The sequence below is a fragment of the Prionailurus viverrinus genome, chromosome D2 (genome assembly GCF_022837055.1).
Source record: "Prionailurus viverrinus isolate Anna chromosome D2, UM_Priviv_1.0, whole genome shotgun sequence".
In the NCBI taxonomy this organism is placed as follows: domain Eukaryota; kingdom Metazoa; phylum Chordata; class Mammalia; order Carnivora; family Felidae; genus Prionailurus; species Prionailurus viverrinus.
This window is the reverse complement of record NC_062571.1, coordinates 15,207,379-15,233,778: the sequence shown is the minus strand read 5'-3', so window position 1 is coordinate 15,233,778 and position 26,400 is coordinate 15,207,379. Positions and strand designations below refer to the sequence as shown.

General features: G+C 43.7%; 1 protein-coding gene across 1 annotated transcript in view; it reads right to left on the bottom strand.

The window, feature by feature from the left end:
* The window catches only part of LOC125147565 (pecanex-like protein 2), a 291,684-nt gene that overhangs the window by 228,316 nt on the left and 36,968 nt on the right, over positions 1-26,400 (bottom strand). The window contains exons 11-12 of the mRNA XM_047824659.1: positions 20,800-20,935; positions 8,037-8,182 (exon numbers count right to left, since the gene is read on the bottom strand). Coding sequence (XP_047680615.1) covers positions 8,037-8,182; positions 20,800-20,935 — 282 coding nt within the window. The remainder of the gene's footprint in view (positions 1-8,036; positions 8,183-20,799; positions 20,936-26,400) is intronic.

The following is a 26,400-nucleotide window of genomic DNA, read 5'->3' as shown; positions in this document are numbered from 1 at the left end:
ATAACTCCATGAGTCTCTTTGATCACTAAACTGGGTTTCCTGGGGGGGAGAACAACTAACTATTCCACCTATGATAGTGAAATGTCTTTCAGACAAAGAGCTGTGCTGGTTCCTTTAAGTGTGGCAGGCGGGAGGTGGGGGGAGGCAGAGGAGGTGCATTATCACCTGGCTGAAGCAGGAAATCCCTCCTAGATACAATCTCCTCAGCCAGAATCCGCTTCTCAGTTTCAGGAGCTGGAGAGCTGACGTGTAAGAGGGTCCGACTGAGATGTGTTGTGACCACAGTCTCACTGGGACTGTGAGGGACCTTTGCATAAGAGGTGTGAGATGCAGAGATGGGCTCATCCGGAGGTGGGCGTGCTGTCGCTGGGTGTGAAGGTAGACAGGGTAAGGGAGCTTTAAGGTGCTGAGACAAGGGGATGAAGGCTGGATCTTGGAGGCTAAGTAGAATGGGGGAGGCAACAAGGGCAGAGGAGGCTGCTAGACAGGAGAAAGCGGACGGGCCCAAGTGCTTGGTATAGCTTGGCATTGGCAACGTTTGAGGATGGTCAGTGGCTGGGACTATGACTTTAGAGGTGAAAGGCTTCTATGGGAGGAGTCTTTACATGGGAGGGCATAGCGATGGGTGGAAGAGGCTGAAATGGAGCAAGGGAGAATGGTGTGGCCACAACGTCAGGAGTTCAGATGGGTCATTCCCAAGAAAGCTGAGCATATTGGTTTTTTTAATGTTTATTTATTTATTTTGAAAGAGAGAGAGAGCATGAGTGGGGGAGAGGGGCAGATGGAAAGAAAGAGAGAGAGAGAGAGAGAGAGAGCAAATCTCAAGCAGGCTCCACGCTCAGCACAGAGCCCAACACGGGGCTTGAACTCACGAACTGTGAGATCATGACCTAAACCGAAATCAAGAGTCGGATGCTCAGCCGAGTCATCCAGGAAGCCCAAGAATGATACGCATATTTTTTTACCTCGCCAATTGTCGCTCAGGAACATACTGATCTGTCCCGTTAAATGATTTTCAGAATGGGACAGGCATCTACTGTACTCCTGGCAAGCAGGCACTCCTGTGTTTTTCCAAATTAATATACTTTATTTTGTAAGAGCAGTTTCAGATTCACAGCAAAAGTGAGGGAAAGTACAAAGAGTTCTCGCATAGCCCACCCCGCAAACACGCACACACACACACATATACACACACCTGCCCCCCCCCCCCCATCGACATCCCCCACCAGAGTGGTACATTTGTTACTATCGACCAACCAACATCGACACATTGTTATCAACCAAAGTCAGGAGTCTACACTATGGTTCATTCTTGGTGCTGTACATTCTACGGGTTTGGACAAATGTATAGTGAAATGTATCCACCATTACAGTATCATGTAGACTATTTTTACTGCCCTAAAAATCCTTTTCTGCCTACTTACCCTGCTTTCCCCCAACCTCTGGCAACCACTGATCTTTTTATGTCTCCACAGATTTTCCTTTCTAGAATGTCATATAGTTGGAATCATACAGCGGGTAGCCTTTTCAGGTCAGTTTCTGTCACTTAGTAAGATGCATTCAAGCTTCCTTCATATCTTTATATGGCTTGATAGCTCATTTCTTTTTATCACTGAATACTATTTTAGTATATGGAATGCATCCATATGGTGTATGGATGTACCATGGTTTACCCATTCACCTATTGAAGAACATCTTGGTTGTTTCTAAGTTTTGGCAACTATGAATAAAGCTTCTATAAACATCCATATGTAGGTTTTTGTGTTAGCCTAAGCTTTCAACTCATTTGCACCAAGGAGCATGACTGCTGGGTCCCATGGTAAGAACATGTTCAGTTTTGCAAGAAGCCACCAAGCTATCTTCCAAAAATGACTTGCCATCTTGGATTCCCTCTAACTATGAAGGGAGTTCCTACTGTTCCACATCCTCGGCTACACTTGGTGTGGTTCGTGCTTTGGATTTGGCCATGCTAATAGGGGTGCAGTACATATCACTATTGTTTACCTTTGCAATTCCCCAATGATATGATGTGGAATGTCACTACAAATGCTTATTTGCTACCTGTATATCTCCTTTGGTGAGGTGTCTGTTCATACCTTTTGCTTATTTTTTAATCAGGCACTTGAGATGTATAGAATCAAGACGCATAGAAATGTGAAGAACTCAGATATTATCATGCTCAAGTTGAAAGTTAAAAGAAAAAAAACAACTCCTGGGGGGACCAAGATTCCTCCTTTGGTGGAAAGGAAAATTTATGGGATTTTTTTTTTTGTTGTTTTCCATTAGGTGCTTTTTATAAAGCTGAATATATTTTGTTAGTTCAGGTCCATAAAATCCGTTATGTATTTTTTAGTGTGCTCATAACATTTCAATGTATACTTAAAGATATCTAAAGCTTAGGAAATTTTTTTTAAATCAAAAATTTCAGTTAAATGAACAGACATTTTTCCTATTTAGGGGGGAAAAATAACGTTCCTGAAAAGTATTCCCCACCACCACCGGTTTCTCCCCCAGCACGACTCCATTCCTCTGCCCCAGCACCCCATGACTCCACTCTCACAGCTCCTGAAGCATCAATATTTCAATATCGGGTTAAAAAGTTTACTCACTGGGCAAGGAGTTCTGTGATTGAGGCAGTACAGATAAGTCAGAAAGATTTATCTGGCAGAGGCTGACAAGATGCACTGGAGAGGAAATAGAGCAGAGTGGGATAAACAACACTCCAGGGGAGAAGGAACGAGGGCCTGAGAGGGCAGTGGGAAACTGACACAGCACAGGGGCGCCTGGGTGGCGCAGTCGGTTAAGCGTCCGACTTCAGCCAGGTCACGATCTCGCGGTCCGGGAGTTCGAGCCCCGCGTCGGGCTCTGGGCTGATGGCTCAGAGCCTGGAGCCTGTTTCCAATTCTGTGTCTCCCTCTCTCTCTCTGCCCCTCCCCCATTCATGCTCTGTCTCTCTCTGTCCCAAAAATAAATAAAAACGTTGAAAAAAAAAAAAAGACACAGCACAGAGCAGGGCAGAAAGGAATGGATTGTGCACAGTGAAGGGTTGGCTGAAAGAACAAAGAAGGTCTCAAGAGTTCAATGTGGGGAAGAAAGGATCATGGCAACATCAACGGCAGAAGTTGGGAAGGGGAGCTGGTTTGCGAAGGGAGGTTGATTTGTTTGGTCACTCAAGAGGGCTCAGCACTGCTCCAGAGGCTTGGAATACATCAGTAAGCAGAACTTCTGGAGCTTTCCTTCCAGAGGGCCGTGGCATGAAATAAGTAATACGCACACAGCATAAGGATATTATACAGCATTTGAGGATGATTCACGCAATCAAAAAATGATCAGAACGAGGTGAGAAGAACTGTGGGGGTGGGGGTGGGGAACTGCTGTAATTTTAAGCAGGAAGGTCAGGCTAAGCCCCACAGAGAAGTGCTACTTGAAAGGCGAGGGGGTTGGCCACGCAGATATCTGAGAGGAGAGGAGAGGGAACAGACAATGCAAAGGCCTCAAGGCTGAAGGAATGCCTGGCTTGGTGAAGAATGGCAGGAAGGCCAGTGTGGGTGGGAAGGAGTCCATGGCAGTGGCAGGAAGTGAGGTCAGAGAGCAAAGCAGTGCCTAGATCATGGGGACTCTGAGGCATTCTGAGCACTTTGGCTTTCATTCATGAGTGAAATGGGGGGCACCGCAGGGTGGTCAGCAGAACAGCATGTTACAACATTGTACAGGGAGGGGGGCACCTAGGTGGCTCCATTGGTTAAGCGTCTGACTCTTGATTTCTACTCAGGTCGTGATCTCATGGTTGGTGGGATCGAGCCCCACGTCAGGCTCTGTGCTGACAGTGCAGAGCCTGCTTGGGATTCTCTCTCTCCCTCTCTGCCCCTCCCCGCCCCGTCTCTCTCCAAATAAATAAATAAACTTAAAAAAAAAAAAAACAACAGTGCACAGGGAGAACAGGTAGAGGCAGGAGATGCTATTGCAGCGGCCCTGATGAGAGACGAAGGTAGCTCAGACAAGGGTGGTCACATGAGAGGTGGGAAGATGTAGCAGATACATCTGGAGAAACAGTGAACATGATTCCCTATGAGAGGTTGACTGAAAAGAAGATACAAGGTTGACTCCAAGATGTTTAACCTGAGAAATTAGAAGGATGGGGTTGTCGTCAGCTGAGGTGGGGAAGACAGCTGGTGGAGCAGACGGGAGACAAGACAGTGGTAAAGAACTCAGTTTTGGACTGTGGTCATGAGATGTCAGGCTGGTAGATGGAGAGACAAGTCTGCAATTCAGGAGGTAGGTCCAAATCTTAGTTGTTGGCACCTCAGCGGTATTTAAAGCCACGAGACTAAATGCAATCACTAAAGAAAAGAGGGTAGACAGAGAAAGAAAGGAGACCAAGACCAAGGGCCGTGAAGCACCCAACATCAAGGGGGTCAGGAGGCAGAGGCTACCTGCACGGGTGACTGTCCTGTGAAGCAGTAACCAGCTAGGCAGAAGGAAAACCAAGAGAGGGCTGAATCCTGGAAGCCAAGAGTGGAAGCATACCAAGGAGGAGGATCGATTCTGTCAAAGGTGGTAAATGGGTCTAGTAAAATGATGACTGACCAGTGAAGTCAACGGTGACCTTGACAAGCGCAGTGTTGGAGTCGGGGAGCAAACATATGGGTTCATGAGAAAATGAGAGAAGAGAGAAGACAAACAAGCACGGGCAGCTCTTCACGGAGTTTTGCTGCAAAAGAGCACAGAGATACCGGACAGTGGTTGGCGGGAAAGTGGGCCAAAAGGACTTTCAAGGATGGGAGAGATGAGAGCGTGTTCTCAAGATGGCGGCACTGACAATGAGATTGTTTGAAGAGCATGAACGATTCTCCCCCTACTTGTTACGGGGCTGCCTCCTTGCCTTATATCTATCTCGGTTTGCATGTTTCCTCCTCAGGAAACACTTCTGCAACTACCTGTTCTGACATGGTGTCCCTTGTCCCCCACTTTCCTCTACCCCAGGCTTTTATGTGTGTCCTTCACGGCACCTATTCCACTCTGCTATTTCAGCCTGTCTCATGTAGTAGAATACAAGCCCCGTGAGGGTAGGGACCACACCTGTTCCACTCACTGCTCTGTTCCCAGTGCCCAGTGCAGAGCCTTGCATGGAACAGGTGCCTGGGGTTTGGGTGGTTTTTCCTTTTACTAAATTTGTTGAATTAATGAAAAAAATGAATAAAACGATGCCCAGATGGGCAGCTTTTTATTTTAGCTTTTTATTTTATTTTAGATCGTAACTAGAGAAATGAAAATAAAACCTATGTGTTTTTCAAGATGGGGTAATAGCAGAATAAAAAATGTATAAGAGAAAATAAAGGAGATTAAGGACAAGTCCAAAAACACCTGAGTAGAATGAATGCCAAACCAAAAGCAAATAGGAGATGTTGCAATCACAGGAACCGTGAAGGTACAATCAGAGAAAAAGGAAGTATTTTCAAGGAAAATCAGCCTGAGTTCCAGAGTAAAGTTGAAAATTATGAAGCAGAAAGCCTTAAGCTATGAGAGTTTATAGCAACGATTAGCTCAATTTCAGTGCTTTTAATTCACCAATTTCTTCGACTTCCTGCTCAACCCTTACGGTTTGTTTTTTATTATGCATAACTTCCTTATAAACTTTAATTTGGCAACTCAAGTTCATTAATCCATGGGGGATTTTAAATATAATGTCCCCCAATGAATGTCAAAAGGTAATTTATTGGTGCCTTTTGGAGCTTTACAATCATCATAAAAAATGTATTGTGTAAGTTGCTGCTTTCTTAAACAGGCCTTTCAGATCACAACTGTCCTCACAAAGAAGGTGAGCTGGCGAGGGATGCCATAATACAGCCCTACACTGTACTCAAGGCCATGCTGAAGTGGTGACTTCTCACTCCTAGAATCTGTATTGTCACAAAGCTCCCAGGTGATTCTGGTCCACGGTCCTGTTTGGGGAATACACTCTCCCTGCAAAGGTCCCAAGCTGCTTGGTTTTTCTAGGTTAGTATTTGGGCTTTTCTTCCTCTGTCCTTGCTGTCAGCTCGGGCCTCACGTCGTCTGATCTCCCCTCTTAATTGACCGTGAACTGGAAAACCAGATCCCCACGTGTGCTGGGAGATGCCTGAAAGTAGGCTGATATGGGCTCTGAAAACAGGACGATTTCCCCTACGAATTAAGGGCCTAAATGTGTCTGGACTTGACAGCATCTACTTTGGCTACCCTAATTTTATTATATTTTTATTTATTTTTCTTCTTTCTGGGTTCTGGGCCACATTTCAGGTCATAATAACAGCAACAGCAGCTAATATTTAAAGGACACTTTCCATAGCTAATTTTATTTAAACCTCATAATCTCCCTGTATATAGATGATCCCCATTTAGCAGACAGGAAGCTGAGCAACAGGGAGGTTTCACAGTCATCCTTAGACCACAGCACTAGTAAGTGGTGGCACGGGGCTTGATCCCCAGGGGCTCCCTGTACCAGCTGAGCGACCCATGCCTAAGGACGTAATGCTGTCTCTACAAATCCCTTAACACTGAATTCAAACCCACTGCAACAGAAGCGATTAAAACTATAAAACTGTAAACTTTTTAAAACTGTAATAATCCTCATCATCCTTTTCTAGACCTTAATTAGATTTTCAGTTAATCTGTTGCCACTGAGTGCATTTAAATAATGTACACCTAGAAATGTACAGAAACATTTGTTTTTAATATGAAGGGCTAACACGAGGTAGTCCAACTTTCAGCAATTCCTTTTAAACAGAAAAAAAATTAATATTTCAAAAAAAAAACCCCTAAAACTAACTCATCTAACAGGATGTGTTATTTTGGATGATTCCAGTTACGTTTGAAACGTTCATCTTAAGTGTGTGCCTCTGGGGTGACGTAGTGTTGTTAGAAAAACCATTATAACTCCGTTCCCTGACTTGTGGGTCCTGAAATTTACTGTTGTAATTTTGCATGACTATAGTTTTTTAGTAAGACATTACTATAACAATCAGTCACTGAGGGACCAACCATAGGATGGCAGGCAATCAGCTTTCCCACTGCCCCCACTGGCTGGCATTTAACTGTGAAACTCCACATTTCAGTAAAGGCATCTTGAATCTTCTTTTCTTTTTTAAATGTTTATTTATTTTTGAGAGAGAAAGAGAGAGTAAAGGAGCAGCAGAGAGAAGGGGACAGAGGATCCGAGGCAGGTTCTGCACTGACAGCAGAGAGCCTGATGCAGGGCTCGAACTCACAAACCGTGAGATGGTGACCTGAGCCAAAGTCAGACGCTTAAATGACTGAGCCTCCCAGGTGCCTCAAGCCATCTTCAATTTTCAAACCAACACTCCCATCAGAACTGCACAGCCCCTGAAGATGAAAATCCCGTCTTTTGTATATCGTGAGGTCGGGGGCAGGGATGGACATGGGAATTTCCCAACCTGGCCCCGTCTCCACCGTGCTTTAACTAACTGGACCTTCTCCCTCCCTCTTCTCCCTCCCCGCCCAGCGACTGCATCTCCAACCCTGCGTTTCATCTTGACAAACAATAGAAAGAAGAGACGAGAAAGAGTAAAGGGTTTAAAGGAGAGATTAATGTTCCAATTAGTGTATCTCAGACAAGAGTGAGAAGTAGCCTCAGCTGTTGAGGAGAAAAGCTAGAAATCACAGGGCTCCATCTGCCCTCCTCTCCCCCTGCCCGCATCCAGTCAGCCAGGCCCCACACTACCCATGAACCCCAAGCCCTCCTACAAAAATGTGGCAAACCGTGAATAGACCAACACACAATACTGTCCCCAGAGCCAACCTTAAATCTGAACCGTGTTCCCCCAATTCTCTAATCTCCTACTGTAATTGCTAAATTACAATTTCTCCAGTGGTCAAGATCTCACGGCTTCGCCTTTGGGTTTGCAGCACAAAAGGCATCCATCTTGAAAATGTCCCAGAGAACCTTAGCAAGTGGCAATTTCTTTCTTATAAGCATGTGAGTGCCCTGTTATGCCCCCATTGTGTCTTTTCTCCGTACGTTCGCATGCTCAGTGGCTTACCGATCAAGTAACGCCAACAAGGTAAGTCGATCATACCAGACTTTAATCCACTTGCCAGGGAAAATGATAAACTTATAAAACTGCTCTCGGTTAAATTTTCCTTGTGTTGAAGAACATGACGAGTCTTCCAGATCCTGGCTCAGATGCTTTTACATACCAAAAGAAACAACAGAGAAAGGGTTTCATACTGACATGTTATTGTCATAAACGTACCTCATAATAAAACAGTATAGAAAGCAGATGTTCAAATTCTGAAATGTAAACCAACATATTTCATTAAAAAGGGTACTCTAAGAGAAAGATAATGATCAACAAAAAGGGTCTTTCTTACCGACACACTTCCATTCCATTATAACGTACCATCAAATTGATGCTACTCCCATCAAAACACTGATGTTAATTAAGGCCAAGAAACTGCCATGAAAATAGTTCTCATAAAAGATCAGAATTCAACTAAAGATCTTAAATGGCTTAATTTTTTAAAGATATGTTATTTAATGCAACATCGGAATAAATATTTAAATTTTACTAAGAGTAAAAAAATTTTCATTGCCAATTTTGTAGGTCATTGGTGAGGCCTGATATAAGAAAAAACGGAAATATCTATAGAAAAAATCTAAACCAATAAAATTTAATTCCAGATTCAAAACGTTTTAAGCCCAGATTCATTTCTGGTTGGCTCTAATCTTGTGGAGAGGAATTTAATTTTGAAAAGAAAATTCCTCTTCATTGATTCATCTAACATACTTAATGAGTAACTCTTCTGAGCCTGGCACAAGGTTGGGAATAGGAAAATAAAAAAGAATACGGTGGACTCAGTCTGTGGCATCCTATTGCCTGTAAGAAAACACCTCTTAGACCTTCAACTGTCTCACAGACTGAAAAACCAGATGCTGAATGCATGCCAGGGCCCGACATGGGGCTAAATCCCAGAAACCGTGAGATCATGACCTGACACAAAACCAAGAGTCAGATGCTTAACCAACTGAGCCACCCAGGTGCCCCTAGGGTACCATGCTTTTTAAAAATGAATAGTTTCATTCAATATTGAATCAATGCAAATACATATCTTTTAAATGTATGTAGAGTATTAAAAAAACCCACGAACCCCAATTCAGTGAATAGCTGTGTGGCTATCACCCAGTATAACAAAAAGGGCATTACCGCTAGCATAGAAGTTCCCTGGGGGCCACACCGCGGACACCTCTCCTTCCCTATTCCTTCAGGGATCATCACTGTCCTGAGTTTTGTGTTTATCATTCCTTTTGTTTTCTTCTGTTTTACTCTGCTTATTACATCCACAACTTCTATACTGTTTATGTTTTTGAACCTCGTGGATATGAAACCACAGCCTATGTATGCTTCTGCAACTTGCCTTTGTTCCCCTCCATTCCACATTATGTTCCTGAGCCTGATCCATGCTGTTTTACAGCTGTGGCATCTATTTTCACAGTTGAATAATATTGCATTATACGGACATGCCATAATTTACTTATCTACTTTACTGTTGGATATTTAGGGTCTTTTTTTTTTTTTCAAAAAAATTTTTTTTTTACTATTACACTGCTATGAACAGTTTTGGAAATGTCTCCTGGTACATATGTGCAAGGATTTCTTTAGAACAGACACCTAACATACACTTAGGAATGGAATTGCTAAGAATGCAAATGTTCAGCTGTACCACACGTTCAGCTTTACTAGGAAGCAAATGGACTCTTCCAGAAAGCGCACAAATGCAATTACTGGATATGGAAATGTTCAATTTACTAGAAAACACCTTGGAAAAATAAGATTTCTAAAGTGATTCTATCAGTCTGTACTCCCACTAACAGCAGACAAACATCGTGTCGCTCCCCATCCGCACCAACATTTGATAGCATCAGGTACTTTTTAGTTGTTGCTAATCTGGCATATAAAATATTTCAAATTTATTCTAATTTGCATTTCCCTCATTATTAATGAAGTTGAGCATCTTCGTCCACTTTTAGTTTTTGGCTGCTTGTTTGTCTTTTAGTAGCTTATATGTGTCTATGTGTGCATGTGTGTGTATATATGCATATATGTACCCATATGGTCAAGACCTTTATTGATCATGCGTGTTACAGATACTTTCCCAGTTTATGGCTTGTCTTTTCACTTTCCTTAAGGTGTGACTGATAAACAGGTGTTCTTAATTTAAGTGAAATCTCATTTATCCATTTTTTCCTGTACAGTACAAAAGTTTTGCATTTTTGGTACCTTGTTTATCAAATCCCTTTCTACCCAGAGTCGTAAGGGTATTTGATTATATAATTGTACTTAAAATTATATACTTTTGCCTTTCACACTTAAGTTATGCATCTACCAGGGGTTTCTGTACATGATATGAGATAAGGGTCTGTTTTCTTTCCCATAAAGAACACTATTGTCACAGCGCCATTTACTAAAATGTTTGTCCCTTCCTCACCAGTTTGCCAAGGCACTAATGCCTGTATCTGTGGGTTATCTTAAACTTTAAATTTTAAATTATATTTGCTTTGTTGCTCTTCCCTTCATCTCCTCTGGAACTCTGACAAGGAGAACAGTAAACCTTCTTGTCCTGACCTCCATGCTTCTTTCCTTTTTTTTTTTTTTAATAAATTTCTTTTTTTTTAATGTTTATTTATTTAGAGAGAGAAGGAGAGAACAGGGGAGAGGCAGAGAGAAAGCGAGAGAGGGAAGGAATCCCAAGCAGGCTCTGCACAGTCAGCGCAGAGCCAGACATGGAGCTTGAACCCACAAATGGTAAGATCGTGACCTGAGTTGAAATCAAGAGTCAGATGTTTAACCGACTAAGCCACCCAGATGCCCCTGACCTCCACGCTTCTTAACCTTCTTTCCTATTTACCTCTTCATCTCTTGGTGCTACACGTATATAATTGTTTCAAATCTTACGTGTCAAATCTCCCATTAAATCCCTTAAAGTTTTATTTTTATTATATATGGGTCATTTCTAGTATCTGGTGCTTTTTCAGATCTGTTTGGTCATTATGTGGCCTTTTGCTTCTGACATTTGAAATCCCTTCTTTTATTTCTTTTATACACGTGAAACATTCTTAATCCATATTCTGAATCTGATCATTACAACTTCTAAATCCACTGAGAGTCTGTTTCTGCTTTCTGTTGACTTTGCTGGCTCTTATTCATGGTCTCATGTTTTCTAATATATTTTATAACTCTTCACTTAATCGTATTTTCCTTGGATCTTTATTTGAATGAATTCCTTGACAGCAATATTAAAGCTGTGTTCTTCAGGATTAAAATTCGCCTTTGTTTCTGCTAGGCACGAGAATGCAATACCAAGCTGGCACCATCTTAACATAAACTCTTTGTGTGAGGTGTTTGGATCAGCCATGTGATCCAGGATGAATAAGGGCTGCAAACCCACACCAAAGTTTGAGGCAGGCAGTTTTCTATGCAGTCCCCTTAGTGGGGATGGTGTTGACAGAGTGTGTTTAGTTAGTCCTAAGAGTAGGATGTGGCTTCTTGGAGTCTCAGATTAAGTGGAGAGGCTCCTGTTAGACTTGCCACATGGTGCTGTTTGCCATTCTCTGTGCAGAGGCCATTAAAGACAAAGCCCCCATCGATCTCCTTTGCTGTTGGCCATTGCTTTTCAGGAAGCCTTTTCTGGACACCCCAGTTCCCTGTAGATCTTCTATTTCTAGCCTGTTTTTGTTTTTGTTTTTTTGCAATTGTGCTTAAAAAAAAAAAAAAGCAACAACACAGAATTTACCATCTTAACCATTTGTAAGTGTACCATTCAGTAGTATTAACGATATCCATATTGTTATACAACAGATCTCTAGAACTTTTCCATCTTCCCAAACTGAAACTCCATCTCCATTAAATACTGACTCCCCATTCTGCGCCCAGCCCGATAACCACCTTCCTGCTTTCTGTCTATGTTTTTGACTACTGTAGGTACCGCCAGTAAGTGGAATCATACAGTATTTGTCCTTTTGTGATTGGCTTATTTCATTTAGTATAATGTCCTCAAGGTTCATCTATGTTGTAGCCTGTGTCAGACTTCCTCCCTCTTTAAGGTTGAATATTCCATTGTAAGGATGTACCACATTTTGTTTATGCGTTCATCTGTCGATGGACACTTGGGTCGCTTCCACCCCCTGGCTATTGGTAAGAACGCTGCTATGAGCATGGGCATGGATATATCTGTTTGAGTCCCTGCTTTAATTCTTTTGGATATATACCCAGAAGTGAAAGTGCTAGCTCATTCTAATCTGTACTTTTATTTGTTTGCTTTGGCTCTGTATTCTTCCAAACAGGATTTAAGATAGGCTGTAATTTCCTGTAGGCTGACTCCCATAAGACACAGGAGACTGGTAAGAAGGGCCGAGACCAGGAAAGGGATGAGGACAGTAAAGAAGACAGCCTTGGAGGGGGAGCTGCTATTGAAAGGTCGCACACATTTCTCCTTGAGTTATAAAGCAGGAGGTTATACTTGGGCCGATTTTTTTTCCTAATTCAGTGAAAGTCACTGGTGTCAAAGTGCCTGGCACGCATATGGGCAGTGCACCTGCTTCACTGGAGCCCACAGCAGAGCTCTCCGAGGAGGCCAATTTTACCACCTCTTTGTTCCCAGATGCTAATTCACTGGCTCAGCTATGGAACATGAAGTTATTCAGATCATAAAATATTAATTCAAAAGGCCCTGCCAGGGACAGCTGGTCCATCATGAAGGCAGTATACAGGGTGGTCGCATACAGGACGGATTGGCTGTACTATTACAGGAAAGTGGAGACTGTAGGTGCTGCTTGTGTCTGGGATTCTATTCCAACATGAGAGAGAGCTTAGTGGAAACTGCCTGGTGTCATGTCAGCAGGAAGAGCTTCTGTTGATGACAATGGATTTGTGCTTTACAGTAAACCTCCCCCAACAAAGGGCATCCTTTCCCTTTATGCTCCATGGACAAAAAATTCCAGTAAGAAATATGTGCACAGCGTTACCACAGTTTACTGTTTTGTGGTCTGGGAATTCACATACAATGGGGAAACAGGTCAAGGGCAAGCAGCAGCACAGAGGATAGCATTTTTCTGAATTATAAGAAAAATACCGTCCTTAAGTTGGGATTTAATATTATATACGCTTTGCTGTTAGGTAAGGTCAGTATAAAAGAAATCACATGACGATTATGTCTACCTTTTGCAGAAGTTATTAAAGATTCTGGCATATTGTGCTATTCATTGCTGCTTAAATAAAAATCCTTGTTTAAAAGAATCTCAGAATTTAATGCAGAGAAAAAATGATTTGGCTTCTATGTCAGTTCGCTAGGGTGGTTATAACAAAGTGCCACAGACTGGGTGGCTGAAACAACGGAGATGTTCTGAAGGCTGGAAGTCTGTGATGGAGGATTGGTTTCTCCTGAGGCCTTTCTCCTTTGCTTATTAATGGCCGTCTTCTCTCTGTGTCTTTACATGGTCTTTCCTCCAAGTGTAGCTGCATCCTGATCCTCTCTGCTTAGAAGGATACTGCCTGGGGCACCTGGGTGGTTCAGTCAGTTAAGCGGCTGGCTCTTGACTTTGCCTCAGGTCATGATCTCAGGGTTCATGGGTTTGAGTCCCACATTGGACTCTGGGCTGGCAGTACGCAGCCTGCTTGGGATTCTCTCGCTCGCTCTCTGCACCCCCCCCCCCCCCCCGTCAACTTGTGTGCTCTCTCTCTCTCAAAATAAATAAATAAACTTAAAAAAAATGGATACCAGCCATATTGGATTAGGGCTTGACCCTAATGACCTCTTTTTAACTTAATTACTTCTTTAAATAGCCTATCTCCCCAAACAGTCATGTTCTGAGGTACAAATCAGCCCAAAACAACTTCCTTTATGAGAAACTAAGCTTCGTGGAATTTCATTTTTTGCCTTAGATACCAAGGAACCTCAGAGCTAAACACTTCAGTGGATTATAGCAATTATTCTCAGCCTGTTTTCTGGTACAAATTTCAAATTCAAATTTCTCTCATCATTTCAATCATTCATTTATTCTCTCATCCAACAAATACTTATTGTACGGATTACAGAGGCTGGATCCTATATGTAATACATGCTGAGAATTCAAAGGATAACAAGACAGAGTGGCTAGCTTAAAGGGGTTAAACAACTCCCCAGGGAGCAGACAAGCAAACCAGCCATGAGAACATGGTGACACACGCAAGTAGAAACGTCTCTATGTCTAGATATTTAGAAAAAGAGCGAGAAGTGAGGCATGGGAGGGTGTAAGATGGATAACGCTGGAGAGAGTATGGAGTGAGGGGGTCTAGGGCAGAGCTCCCGGACAGCATCAGCAAATGACGGGACTGGCTGGGGTAGGACTCACAATGGAGATGGAGAAGGCGTTCCATGTCTCTGATTTATGTGAAGGCACAGACGCACTGGCCAAAACGCTATTTCTGGCTCTGATTCATTAATTAAGCCTTGCCAAAGAACCACCATGTCACATTTCCCGGGAGATCAGGCAAGCAAGGTTTATTCTACTATTTCAAAAAAGAAATTATCAAAAATAGGGAGGGCGGGGCATAAGTTGAACACAAGCCCTTTTGAAGAAGCAAGGTAAGTGCACTGCTCACCCTCCCCATATGGATCTGTATTTAAGTCAAGGCTCCCTTCATGAGTCTGAATTATCAAGAGCAACTTAAGTGATGATTAGCATATTCAGCTTAAGAAGGTAGGCAAGTATGTATATAATACATTCCAGAAATAATTTTTGGTAATATTAAAATATTTAAGAATGTAAAGGTCTACCCCTCTCCCCCAAGACACCTGAAAAGTTCTACTGTTCAAATAATTTCATCTTCTGGGGCACCTGAGTGGCTCAGCTTGGTTAAGCATCTGACACTTAATTTCAGCTCAGGTCATGATTTCATGGTTTGTGGGACTGGGCCCCACCTCGGGCCCTGTGCCAACAATACAGAACCTGCTTGGGATTCTCTCTCTCTCCTTCTCTCTGCCCCTCTCCCAGTCTCTCCCTCTCTCCCTCTCTCTCTCTCTCTTTCTCAAAATAAATAAATAAATAACAAAATAATGGCACCTTCAAGAGTTCCATATAATTAAGAATTTTGATGATGTTAATCATTGCCACTGATTATATGGCATAATTTTGCCATATATTATCTCTAATCGTCAAAACCTTATAAGAAATTCTCCACATAGGTGTTATTATCCCTATTTAAAATGTGAGAAACTGAGGCTCTGAGAGGTCAGATCACTTCCCCCAACATCCTACTCTAGGAAGAGGACCGTGAGAGGCAAAAGCCTGGTTTCTTTCTGCAATCTCACTTAGGGGTACCCAGGTGAATCCATAGCTCAGGCAGAGCTCACTTGGTAAGGTGAAAGCCATCTGCACAGCAAAACACTTCAAGAGACGACACGTCTGAGTCCAATCGTGAAGAAACGAATTAAAAACACCAATTTGAAGAGGAAGCCATCGGAAAAGGGACACTGACAAAAATAATTAAGATGGGTAATAACGGATGTCAAATAATTTGTTATTTAAAGGAATTTTAGAGTCAGATTTATGACCTCGAGCATGAACTGTGCTTAATAAAAGCTAAAATATAAATGAGGGCGTGTTACGTGGAGGAGAGTAAGTGACCGGGTCTACATGTCAACGTCAGAACAGACACAGGTGAATTTAAACCGGAGGCCTCCTCCGAAGGGCGGAAGTGTCGTGACAGCTCCTGAAGGTGGTGGAGGAACGAAGAAGATCCACAGGAAGTTAGTCCTGTGCGACACCAAGTGCCCTTCCTAAGAGCCGTCACACCCAGAGCTGGGAAGCGGAAAGACACTCTGGTGGCACAGGTGGGCTTACCAGAAATCGTGGCAGAGGCTGCTGGGGAGGGGGTGGGCAGAACTCGAAATCCCAGTAGTGACCAAGGGACAAGGGAAAGGAGTGCTGGGCTGGGAGGGGTGCAGTCAACACCCCAAATACCAGGACCTTCTGCACTGGTTTCCACCTATGGCAAATCCAAGGTTAAATATTACCTAACCTCCAAGGTGTCCTACAAAGATAATGTGATCCCAAATGTGAGATGTACTGAGGTACCAAACGCGTGCCCTGCACATACCTAGTGTTCCTAATCTGCTGATGGAATGCTGGTTAAATCTAGATATGAACAACACTTCGAGGGACAAAAAAGTATAAAACACACACGGGATACTATTATAACAGTGGCTCTATTTAGCAGCCAAAATTCCAGGAATCGTAACGAATCATGTATATTCTTACATTTGAAAAAAAAAAAAAACTTCTGAACATGATACATGAGGAGTATGCAAATATTCATCTCTTAAGTCAAAATACACTTTCAAATAAATGAATATGTAAGCTGATCGGTGACTATGTTAAGGTATTATAATTGGTGTCTCATCCGTCTCATCTGCTAGGAAATGTCAATATTCTTGTAGACAGGATTGTTTATAAAATATTATATATAGCACTTCATGCAAATTAGACATCTAGGAATATGTTTTTACCTTTTGGAGATGTTTTAAATTTTAAAAAACAGCAATTCAAGAGCACATCATTGTGGGGAAAAAATACAAGTGGTATATAGGGTAAAAGGTGAAAGTTTCCATTTTCATTAATCCTTTAATGATAGCAAACTGTGATGGCAATGCTACATTTATGTTAACCTCGAGCGCCCATCCCCCAGATCCAGTGCCGCAAACATCTTTGCAACACTCACTGATCAGTTTAGGACCAATGAAATACGGCTCTCATGCTACCCCTAGTAATAATAATGATGATGATGCCAATCCTATAGACTTCCACAAAGCCTCAGTTTACAGAGTACTCTCATATACAATACTAGCTCACTTTTTTTAATTTTTTTAACGTTTTATTCATTTTTGAGACAGAGAGAGACAGCGTGAACGGGGGAAGGTCAGAGAGAGAGGGAGACACAGAATCTGAAACGGGCTCCAGGCTCTGAGCTGTCAGTACAGAGCCCGACGCGGGGCTCGAACTCACGGACCGTGAGATGATGACCTGAGCCGAAGTCTGACGCTCAACCGACTGAGCCACCCAGGCGCCCCGATACTAGCTCATTTCTTAACGTGGGGCAGGGCGAACGGGTTTGAAGCCAGATCCAAGTAAAGATAAAAAGAAGCAGAAAATGCTATACTCCCAAGGATCTAACACTGTCTACCAGTGGCCTGGGCTTGCTCTCAACCAGCAGTGTAATAAAGATGTTTACACGCCGATGCCTCAAATACTTATATAACGTTACGGAACAACACAAACTTTTCAAGTCATGGTAACGCATCTATAGACTGTTCCCGATGTGCTTAGAAATACATGATGGATAAACTGAAGCACAGAGAAGTACCAATTTACACTGTGGATGCATGAGAGGCTGTGACTGAGAACACTCACAGCCCCTCAGTGCTAATCTAGAGCACAGAGGAGAGTTCACCAGCTCCCCATGTGCCCCCAAGCTTGGTCCTTCTCTTTGTGCTCAGGAGCTAAGCCCTGCAGCCAGAGTGATGGAACAGAACCCGTTCCCCTGGCCTGCCTCATACAGAAAGAAGCTGGCCAGTCCTGAGAACTCCCCTTGCAGGGCTACCTCATTCATTCTATTTGTGCCAGGGAAGAACTCCAGAGTCTTTTCTCTGGTGTGGGCCCAGCTCCTGGCCACCACTGGAGCCTGTAGAAAAGGTCCCTTATTGGAATGAGAGGAATTTGCATAAGGCTGCGGGGGAGGGGGCTCCCAGTACACAAGTTACTCTTGAGCACCGAGCAGCCAAGCGAGAAGGACAGAGGGAGGGCAGATGGGGCAAGGGAAGTCACTAAAGAGTCTCATCTTCAGAGCCCTGTTTCCTGCTTATTCTTGCCGCACTTGTCTAAGCACAACTCCTCATGTCGTTGCCCCGATGCCTCTGAGCCAGGACCACGAGCACACCTGCTTTCCAGCCGAGCCTTTGTCCCGGCCGTGTCTGCCCCGCTTCAGCTTTTCCTCTGCATCGCAGCTGAGCTGTGACCTCACCAAGGAAGCCTCCCTAGTCTCCTGCGTCCCGACCTGGGTCTGCAGCCCCTGAGCCCGTCCTGACCATAACCTCTACCATGCGTAGCTGAACCGGTTGACCAGTGTCTAAACTCCTCGAAGGCAGGGGCTGAGTCTTTTCGCCCCTGTGCACCTGCCCCTGGCACAGAGCTGATAGAGCGTAACCCTTCACTACATGTGTTTGGGAGAATGAGCAGGGAACGGACCTAATTTTTCATTTGTGGCCAAAACCTAATTGGTGACATCAATTAAATTTAGAAAACTAAGCAGTAGAAGTGAAAAATCGTTTCTGATAGGAGACCTTTGTAAATATTTCCTCAGCATCTAAATATGAGCCTGGAGAGCAATCTTCATTTTTCCACTTCTCTACCTCCATATAGTAAAACATTAAAGTTTTTACATTTTACTTAAAATGTTGAGTTAAAATGACTGAAGTTTGCCACTGAATTTGGTTAAGTAATTAACAATGGAACACTAAATATAATTCAGCTTTTTATACACTCATATACATAATCATGCCACTTAGAGAATTTTAAATGTAAAGAACAGTGTGACTCTTTCTGATTTATCTATGTAATAGTCAGTTATTTCCCAGTTTCTGCTCTTCCTGCGCTGTTTTTGAGACATCAAATCAGTGGGTTTGCATTTCTGATAATCCAAAGTTCCTAGTTTCCCTGGGGCTCCACTATCCATGCAACAAATGACATTCACTTCTTCCCAAACTATGTGGATTTTTTTTTAAGTTTATTTATTTTGAGAGCAAGAGCACTGGGTGGGGGACAGGCAGAAAGAGAGGGAGAGAGAGAGAATCCCAAGCAGGCTCCGCACTGCCAGTGTGGAGCTCGAAGTGGGGCTCAAACCCATGAACCGTGAGATCGTGACCTGCACTGAAACCAAGAGTCAGACGCTTAACCAATTGAGCCACCCAGGCGCCCCCATGTGGATGTTTTCATATAACTATAACTCCCTCTCCTTGGAGATACAACACTGACATTCTAGAGGCAGGGCACTGGAGCGTCCCCAGGTCTGTGTCAGGGAAAGCGGAAGTTTCTCAGAGAAAACCCACATTCTGCGGGGCCCCCCCGACGTACTTTAGCTTGTGGTGGAAACTAGTCTGGTAACTGTGGGGGGCTGAGCACAGAGCAGAGAGAATGCAACCGAAGCCCGGGCCCAGAGCTGGGGGCTCACGGCAGGGTCTGCAGACCCCAGTACTGCACCCTAACTGGGCAGGAGCCGCCATTCCCCATAGGTACCACCAGCACACCCGGTGACCAGGAAGGGGCCAGGCATCTGAGCCATGACCAGACGTGACTCTCACCTCCACCGGCCTCCTGGGGGCCAGGAAAACTCCTTCCTGTACCCAGAAGCCCTGGAAAGGAGGAGACGGAGGTGAGACTGAATACACAGAAGGGAAGAAATCCCTGAAGACTAAGGTTTTGAATTAGCTGAATGCTTGTTCCCACAGAAACTCCTTCAAGCCCGGAAGGGCTGATTCTTTTTTTTTTTTTTTTTTTTTTTTTTTCATTTTATCTACTTATTTTGAGAGAGAGGGAGAGAGTGAACAGGGGACGGGCAAAGAGAGAGGGAGAGAGAGAGAATCCCAACCAGTATCCTTGCTGTCAGCACAGAGCCTGATGTGGGGCTTGAACTCCTGAACCGTGCGATCACAACCCGAGCCAAAATCGAGAGTCGGTGTTTAACTGATTGAGCCACCCAGGCACCTGGAAGGGCTCATTCTGCTTGCTTGGCACCTCTCAGTCCTCCCTAACCAGGCAGCAGGAATAAGGACTCCAGAGCAGTGTGCGGTCAGTGACAACATAACGTGACCTTTTGTTCCCCACACGCCTGACCGATTTCAACCCGCTGTGTTATCAAGCATCTTTTTGGAAAAATTTAGTTAAGCCATCAGGAAAACAAATACAAAACGGTATTATTTTTTTCACGGGTGAGGTTGTCTACGAGACATCAAAACATTGCCAGGAGGGTCCACTAACTTGCCAGCAGCCTGTACCAATGGAAAGTCACTCTCCTTCAAGGTCTGGCCCGGGTGTCCCTTCTTCCTGAGGAGCCTTCGCCAGCCTCTCTGTCTGAAATGCCCTGCTTGAATCTGTAGCTCTCAGTTTACGTCCGGTGGTACGTCTTACGTCCCGTGTGATTTTTGCTGTGAAGTCTTTGCTCTGCCTCTCCCAGAGTCATACTCAAGGTGCACCAGATAAGCGAATGAACATTAGTAAGTTGTCCCTTGGTAAGATAACTGAAGGCTTCATCTTTTCAGCCCCTGGATGATAATGCCATTTGCTCTAAGAATAAAGTCTCTCTTCAAGTCAAGCTTCTCTTTAAGGATGTCTGAATGTTTAATAAGAGGCCGTCATAAATTAATAAAGATCCAGGTATTTTCCAACTATGGTGAGAAAAAGGCATCCTAACCAAGTAAGCCCTTGTGGGGTCTGTGCATCCTGGCAACCAAAGATCAAGGTACATGAATTTCTAATGCACTTGGAAGAGCATTAAGGCAATGGCAATTCTGTTAGTGTCAGCGAAGGATACCTGTTATTTAAATGGCTTTTTTTCCACGTTCGCTCAATAGACTACCATGCAGTGATATACCCACAACCTAGCAATGTAAAATTCAGGACAAGACCCGACTAATTCCATTGGGTAATCTGACCACGAAACAGGTTTCAAGATCCCTGCTTCTGGAACATTCGCAAACAGGGAGGCTGGAACGTACCCGCGGGGTTTCCGATTGGGTCCTCCGAGCCACCATTAGCAACAGCTGTTGTTGAAGCGCACTGACCGCAGGGTCCCCAGAAGAAGGATCCTGACTCTCAGAAGTCGTGGTACTGGAGGAGCTGATCTGTATGTCTCTGAGGAGGGGCAAAACAAAAGCTCTGGTCACCTGGAAGTGTGGAAGTCATCTGTTATTATCCCCGAACACGAGGACACCAGGGGTCCCCAGGGCAGGTAGCCGATAAGCCTTTACAACCTTTACAGATTTGCATACGCAGTTCAGGGCTGGGATTCTGTATATGCAATGCTCTCTTCGGGCAGAAGGGCAATCATCTTGCCTACGTGCAAATTACTCAGGCTGTCCAGATCTGCCGCGTGCCATGGGGTAGGTAGGTGGATGCCTGGTGTTCTAAGAGATGCCAACGTTAATCTTCTACGTATCCGATGGATGGGCAGGGGGTAGCAATAGTTTCTGCCTTCATATGTTGTGAAAACAGTAAGTGATGGTCTGGATAATTCCAAAGACAGCAATCAGGAAGGAACACGGACAACCTGCCGTCTCTGCTACCTCCTCCACCCCCTAACACGCTCCGCATCCCCTCGCCTCCCACCCCCACCCAGAGCAAAGAAAGTGTGCGTCAGGTGCAAGAAATGCCTCCGTAATTGGAAAAGAGGACACTACTAGAATAGCTATAATCTACATTAAAGAGTCTTACCGTCTTTAATCACGTATGGGTTGACAAGACATAAATTTAAAGAAGTCTTTTGTAAATCTCAAGCCTGGCATCTTTCCTTTGGCTCAGAAAGCACAAACTGGGACGTATTTTTCCATCTGCTTTTCTAGCAGGGTGCCGAAAACTGAGAGGACAATGCTGACTGCCCACCCCACAGTCATTTCTGATGGAATTCCTGCTAACAGAGCTCCATTTATTCACTCATCCAAGACCATGGCTTCAGAAGAGAGACCGGGTCTCTCCCTAGCCCCAGGGGTAATACGCCGATCACTGAAACCCCATTCACCCCAGTCAGTGCCTTGCTTTGGGAAGGAAGAAGGAAGAACACATTCTATTTTTATACATACACTTTTTTTTAAGTTTTTAAATTTATTAATTATTTGGAGAGAGAGATGAGGTGAAAGTACACAGGAAGGGCAGAGACAGGGAGAGAGAGAGAGAGAGAGAGAATCCCCAAGTAGGCTCTGCCCTGACAGGGGGGCGATGTGGGGCAAACTCATAAACTGTGAGATCGTGACCTGAGCCGAAATCACAAGACAGACGCTTAACCGACTGGGCCACCCAGGAGCCCCAAGAACGTATTCTCAGAGGCTACCGTGGAGCAAAGGGGACACTGCTGAGGGTATCAGGGAACTCGGCACAAGTTTCTCTACTTCTTAAAAGGTAACAAGAAAACTTCGGGGCTGCAGCAGCCAAAGCGTCATCACAGGGGATGAGCCTGAGGACAGCAAAGCTGAGAGACGGAAAGAAACTCGTTTCCCAATGATGACATCGAATCACTGCACTGACCAAACCTGCACTGATCAGGACTTTGGACTTCCTGTCTAATCCACTGTGATTTGGGGTCTTATGGAACTTGCAGCCCAAACTGCCTCAAGAATGCAGACGCTGCACTAACGTGATGCCTTTCAGATTTCTAGCCTCACATTTCATTATAAACTCTGGCGAGTTTGTGGGCCCTTCTTTTCCCTTAGTAGTCCCTACTACTGCATTCATAAACACATAAATACTTATTCTATCGGAACAGCATTTAAAAGAGTTCCACCAAGGGCGCCTGGGTGGCTCAGTCGGTTAAATGTCTGACTCTTGATTTCAGCTCAGGTCATGATCTCATGGTTCGTGAGTTCGAGACAGCTGACAGTGTGGAGCCTGCTTGGGATTCTCTCCCTCTCTCTCTGCTTCTCTCCTGTTCATGCTCTCTCTCTCTCTCTCAGAATAAAGAACCTTAAAAATATTTTAAAAATAAATAAAATAGTTCCACTGTACATACATACACGCACATCTCTCTACATTTTCAGACATCACTTATGACTACTTGATGGTGCATTCAGTAGAGGCACTCTGATAAAGAACCATTCAGGAAACGCTGCATGTTAAAGTCAGGAGTGAAGGAGCAAAGCGCGAAGTACATGGAGCTTCAAACTTAAAAATCCTATCCTTCCGTTATTTGGATGACTGTTGCACACACTGTGCTTGTGCTTCCTGTCTGGGGCAGAGGTGTAACATCTTTTAACTAACAGAAAAAAGAAAAAAAGCAGTTAGATTTATAAAGGCAACGTGCACTCAGACTTTCTTGCTTCGTACAGAAACCACCACGTCCTGTAATCGTGTTGTTGCATAGCCGAACACAACAGGATCGAGAGTGCCTCGCTCGTACAAATTTGGGGAAATCTAAATCTCAGCAAATGCCAGCAGACTCTGGCAAGTGCCAGAACTTCACAGAAATCAAAAGGTTAATCTGATTGCGCTGTCAATAATGTAAGTGATGACTGTAAACAGGCAGGAGCCGGATGGACACGTGTGCTTCTTTGAGAAAATCTTAGAAAGTGAATAGCGCCCTCTATTGCCAACTGAAATGAACTAAGGACTGGCTGTTAGAGCCAGCCTCCCGTTGCTGCTGCTTCGTGCCAGGAAACACCATACAAAGGAAGGGTCAACACACCTCAGCTTAATATCTGCAGATTACTTAGCATGTTTCCAGCAGTAAAGTAATAATAACAACAAATAACATTATTTTTTTTTATTGAAGCCATTTGAAAATCTCATGTTAAAATCTAGGGTTTGGTTTTCTTTTCAAAAATCTTTTGGATAAGTTCTAGAATTAAGCAGAACGAGGCTTGGATTATTGCTCTACTAATCACTATCTGTGACTACAAGCCTTTGTCGTCCTATCCCCAATCCTCACCTAGAAAATAGGGAAGATATCTCCTGCACAGGGGTTGTGAGAATCAAATCAGACTAGATATGTAAACCACTAAATGGTGTCTCCCACGTATTAGACACTTAACCATACCTTATTTATTTCCTTCTATGGATATGGGACCCGACTTTGTTTATTCTCATATGAAACAGCAACATGACCCCTATGCATTTCATACAAATAACATTACCTCCAATTGTTTCTGTTAGCATGAATGGGGGAAGAGTGTCTTGCCCTCTACTCACACTCAATCCTCTTTATTTTATAAAAAAAAAAACAGACTCCAACAGCTTATTAAGTTCCCTCTTCATTAACTTCTTTCATAAAAGTTGAGTATTCTAAACAAAGCATGATGATATTAAAAAAGATCCTTGTCCTAGCTTTATGACCGGTGTGGCCTCACCAGAAAACCTGTATCACACGTGTATACGGGCTTCCGATCTGGCCAGGAAGAGATGATTAAATGTTACAGTCGGCACTGTTCAACTGGAAGAGATTTCTCCCCTTGCTTAAATGTTGTTCTCTGGGGTCCTGATGTTGTAGTCATGATGGATGTTCACCAGCTTCCCAATCAAGAACCGAAGAGGCTGTGATGTCACAAAAATCACAGAGCAGACAGAAGTCTCCCTACCAGTCCTTAAAGAATGCCTGCTTACCTTCTGCTTCTTCTCAGACTTATTCTTCTACTCTTCTCAGACAATCCACTGCTTTTTGGCCCTTGTTTAACTGTGCACCGTGGGCTCTGCAATCATCTAAAACATCTCTGTTTTCCTAACTTAAGGCCGGAGATTTCCCCTCACGTGAATAAACATAATGTGAAAAAAAAAAAGGCTGAATTTTAAGAGATATTTCCTTCCCTGAAACAGCAATATTCCAAACCTGTAATAAAACTACACTCTGAACTATCAGAGGACAATACCTGCAGGTCTGGTCTCGATCACCTTCTCTCTGGTTAATCGCTGGCACATTAGTTTGGTTCAGGGTGATGGAGTCGCTGAGTTGACTTAAATTAGATTGGGCTCAGGACAATAACAGAAAGAGTGGCTGGTGACAGAAACTACCAAAGAAGCAGCCTCTAGGAGGATATAAAGGTGACTAGGGGCTAGGTGCTAGTCTGGGCCAGAATGGTGACTCTTGTATGGGCAGAGCTGAGTCTCAGATTGATGGGGACAACATTCCACCATATTGTACTCCCCAGCTTTCATTCATTTAGACTCTGCAAGCAACAAATAATGAAAATACATGTGCTTCTTCTACATTTTCCCATCACCGTGGAAAAAAAGAATTCCTGAAATTCTTCGTCTTCCCGGGATCTCAAAATTATGGCCCACCATCTAGAGAAAGAGGACCCTTCTCTCTACCGGTCCTTCCTGTTCTTCAGACCTCCCCCCCGGGGGACACATGGGAACAAGTCACCCAGAGGGGCAGCCTGAAAATGGAACTCACAGCCAAGCAACGTGCTTGGTATGTAGGATAATTAAATAAAGCAGCCTTGTTTTAAAAACGATAACCTTTATTTGGAACTTTAACGGGGATTCTAGATTGAGAGTCTGCAAACAGCTCTCACAGGACAGTAAAATCCATCTGTGCACGTGAGCAAAAGGAGAGAGACAGGGCCTCGGGCACGGCGTCTACTGCCACCGTGTGGCAGTTGGGGCTATGGCCACCAAAACAGTGTGGCAGGCCTTCCCAAGGAGTCAGAGAAGGTGCCTCGGAACAGAAGTCTCTAGAATCAACCTAACCCTTCCATCTTTATGACTCTGTGCCTGGATGAAAACTTCATCTCTCTGTCAAGTGTCCAGAAAAGCGAAACAAGGACCAGAGTGGAAGGATCAGAGATAAGAACTAAAAAAACAAAAGACGGAGGGGCAGAAATTTGGAAATGGCAGAAACTCTTCAAAGAGTTTGAAACTCTGGATGCTTCTGTGCTTCCTCCAGATCACTTCCACCTCTATGTGATCAAAGGCACCTAGATCCCCCCAAAGTTTGTTTGTTTTATTTAAAGCAGTACACACATAACTCTCCACTATACAAGCCAACATAGTAATGCAGCTATATGCAAACTCTCAAAGATTTATAGTTAGAATTGACATTTTCAACTTGTGCTTGAATGGAACATAGCACTGAGCATATCCAACATTGGGGGAATTCACATTTTTCTCCACGTTTTGAAGACCTAATTGACTAACTTCAATGCCTGATACTCCAGCTCAGATTTTCCAAACCAGGGATCAATATTTCTTCTGACTAATGTAAAACAGAGGGTTCTAAAAGAGATAATTCTTTTGTGCAACTTTCTGCTCCTTGCCTTCTTTGGGAACCAGGTACATTCATTGTGGCTTGAAAGGGCTTTCCTCAGAATTGATCCCAATGAGTGAGGGAAGTTTTACTGAGGTAAGGGTCAGAAGGGCTGGTAATATCAACAGAAAAGAGTTCTGAAGAAGCAAGAAAGACTAAGCACAGGGCTCTGATCCACCTTTGAAGCAAAGTACTCACTGGGTTTAGAGATTCAGCAGCATCCAAAAATACACCTAGTTTATAAACAGAACCATATCTGCTTTGATATGTACTACAATGATTCATAAGCAAATAAAAGCCAGATATAAGTGAATCCAGATAAATCAGCACACTATTACCCAAACTACTCTACTCTTTCAATTAAAAACAA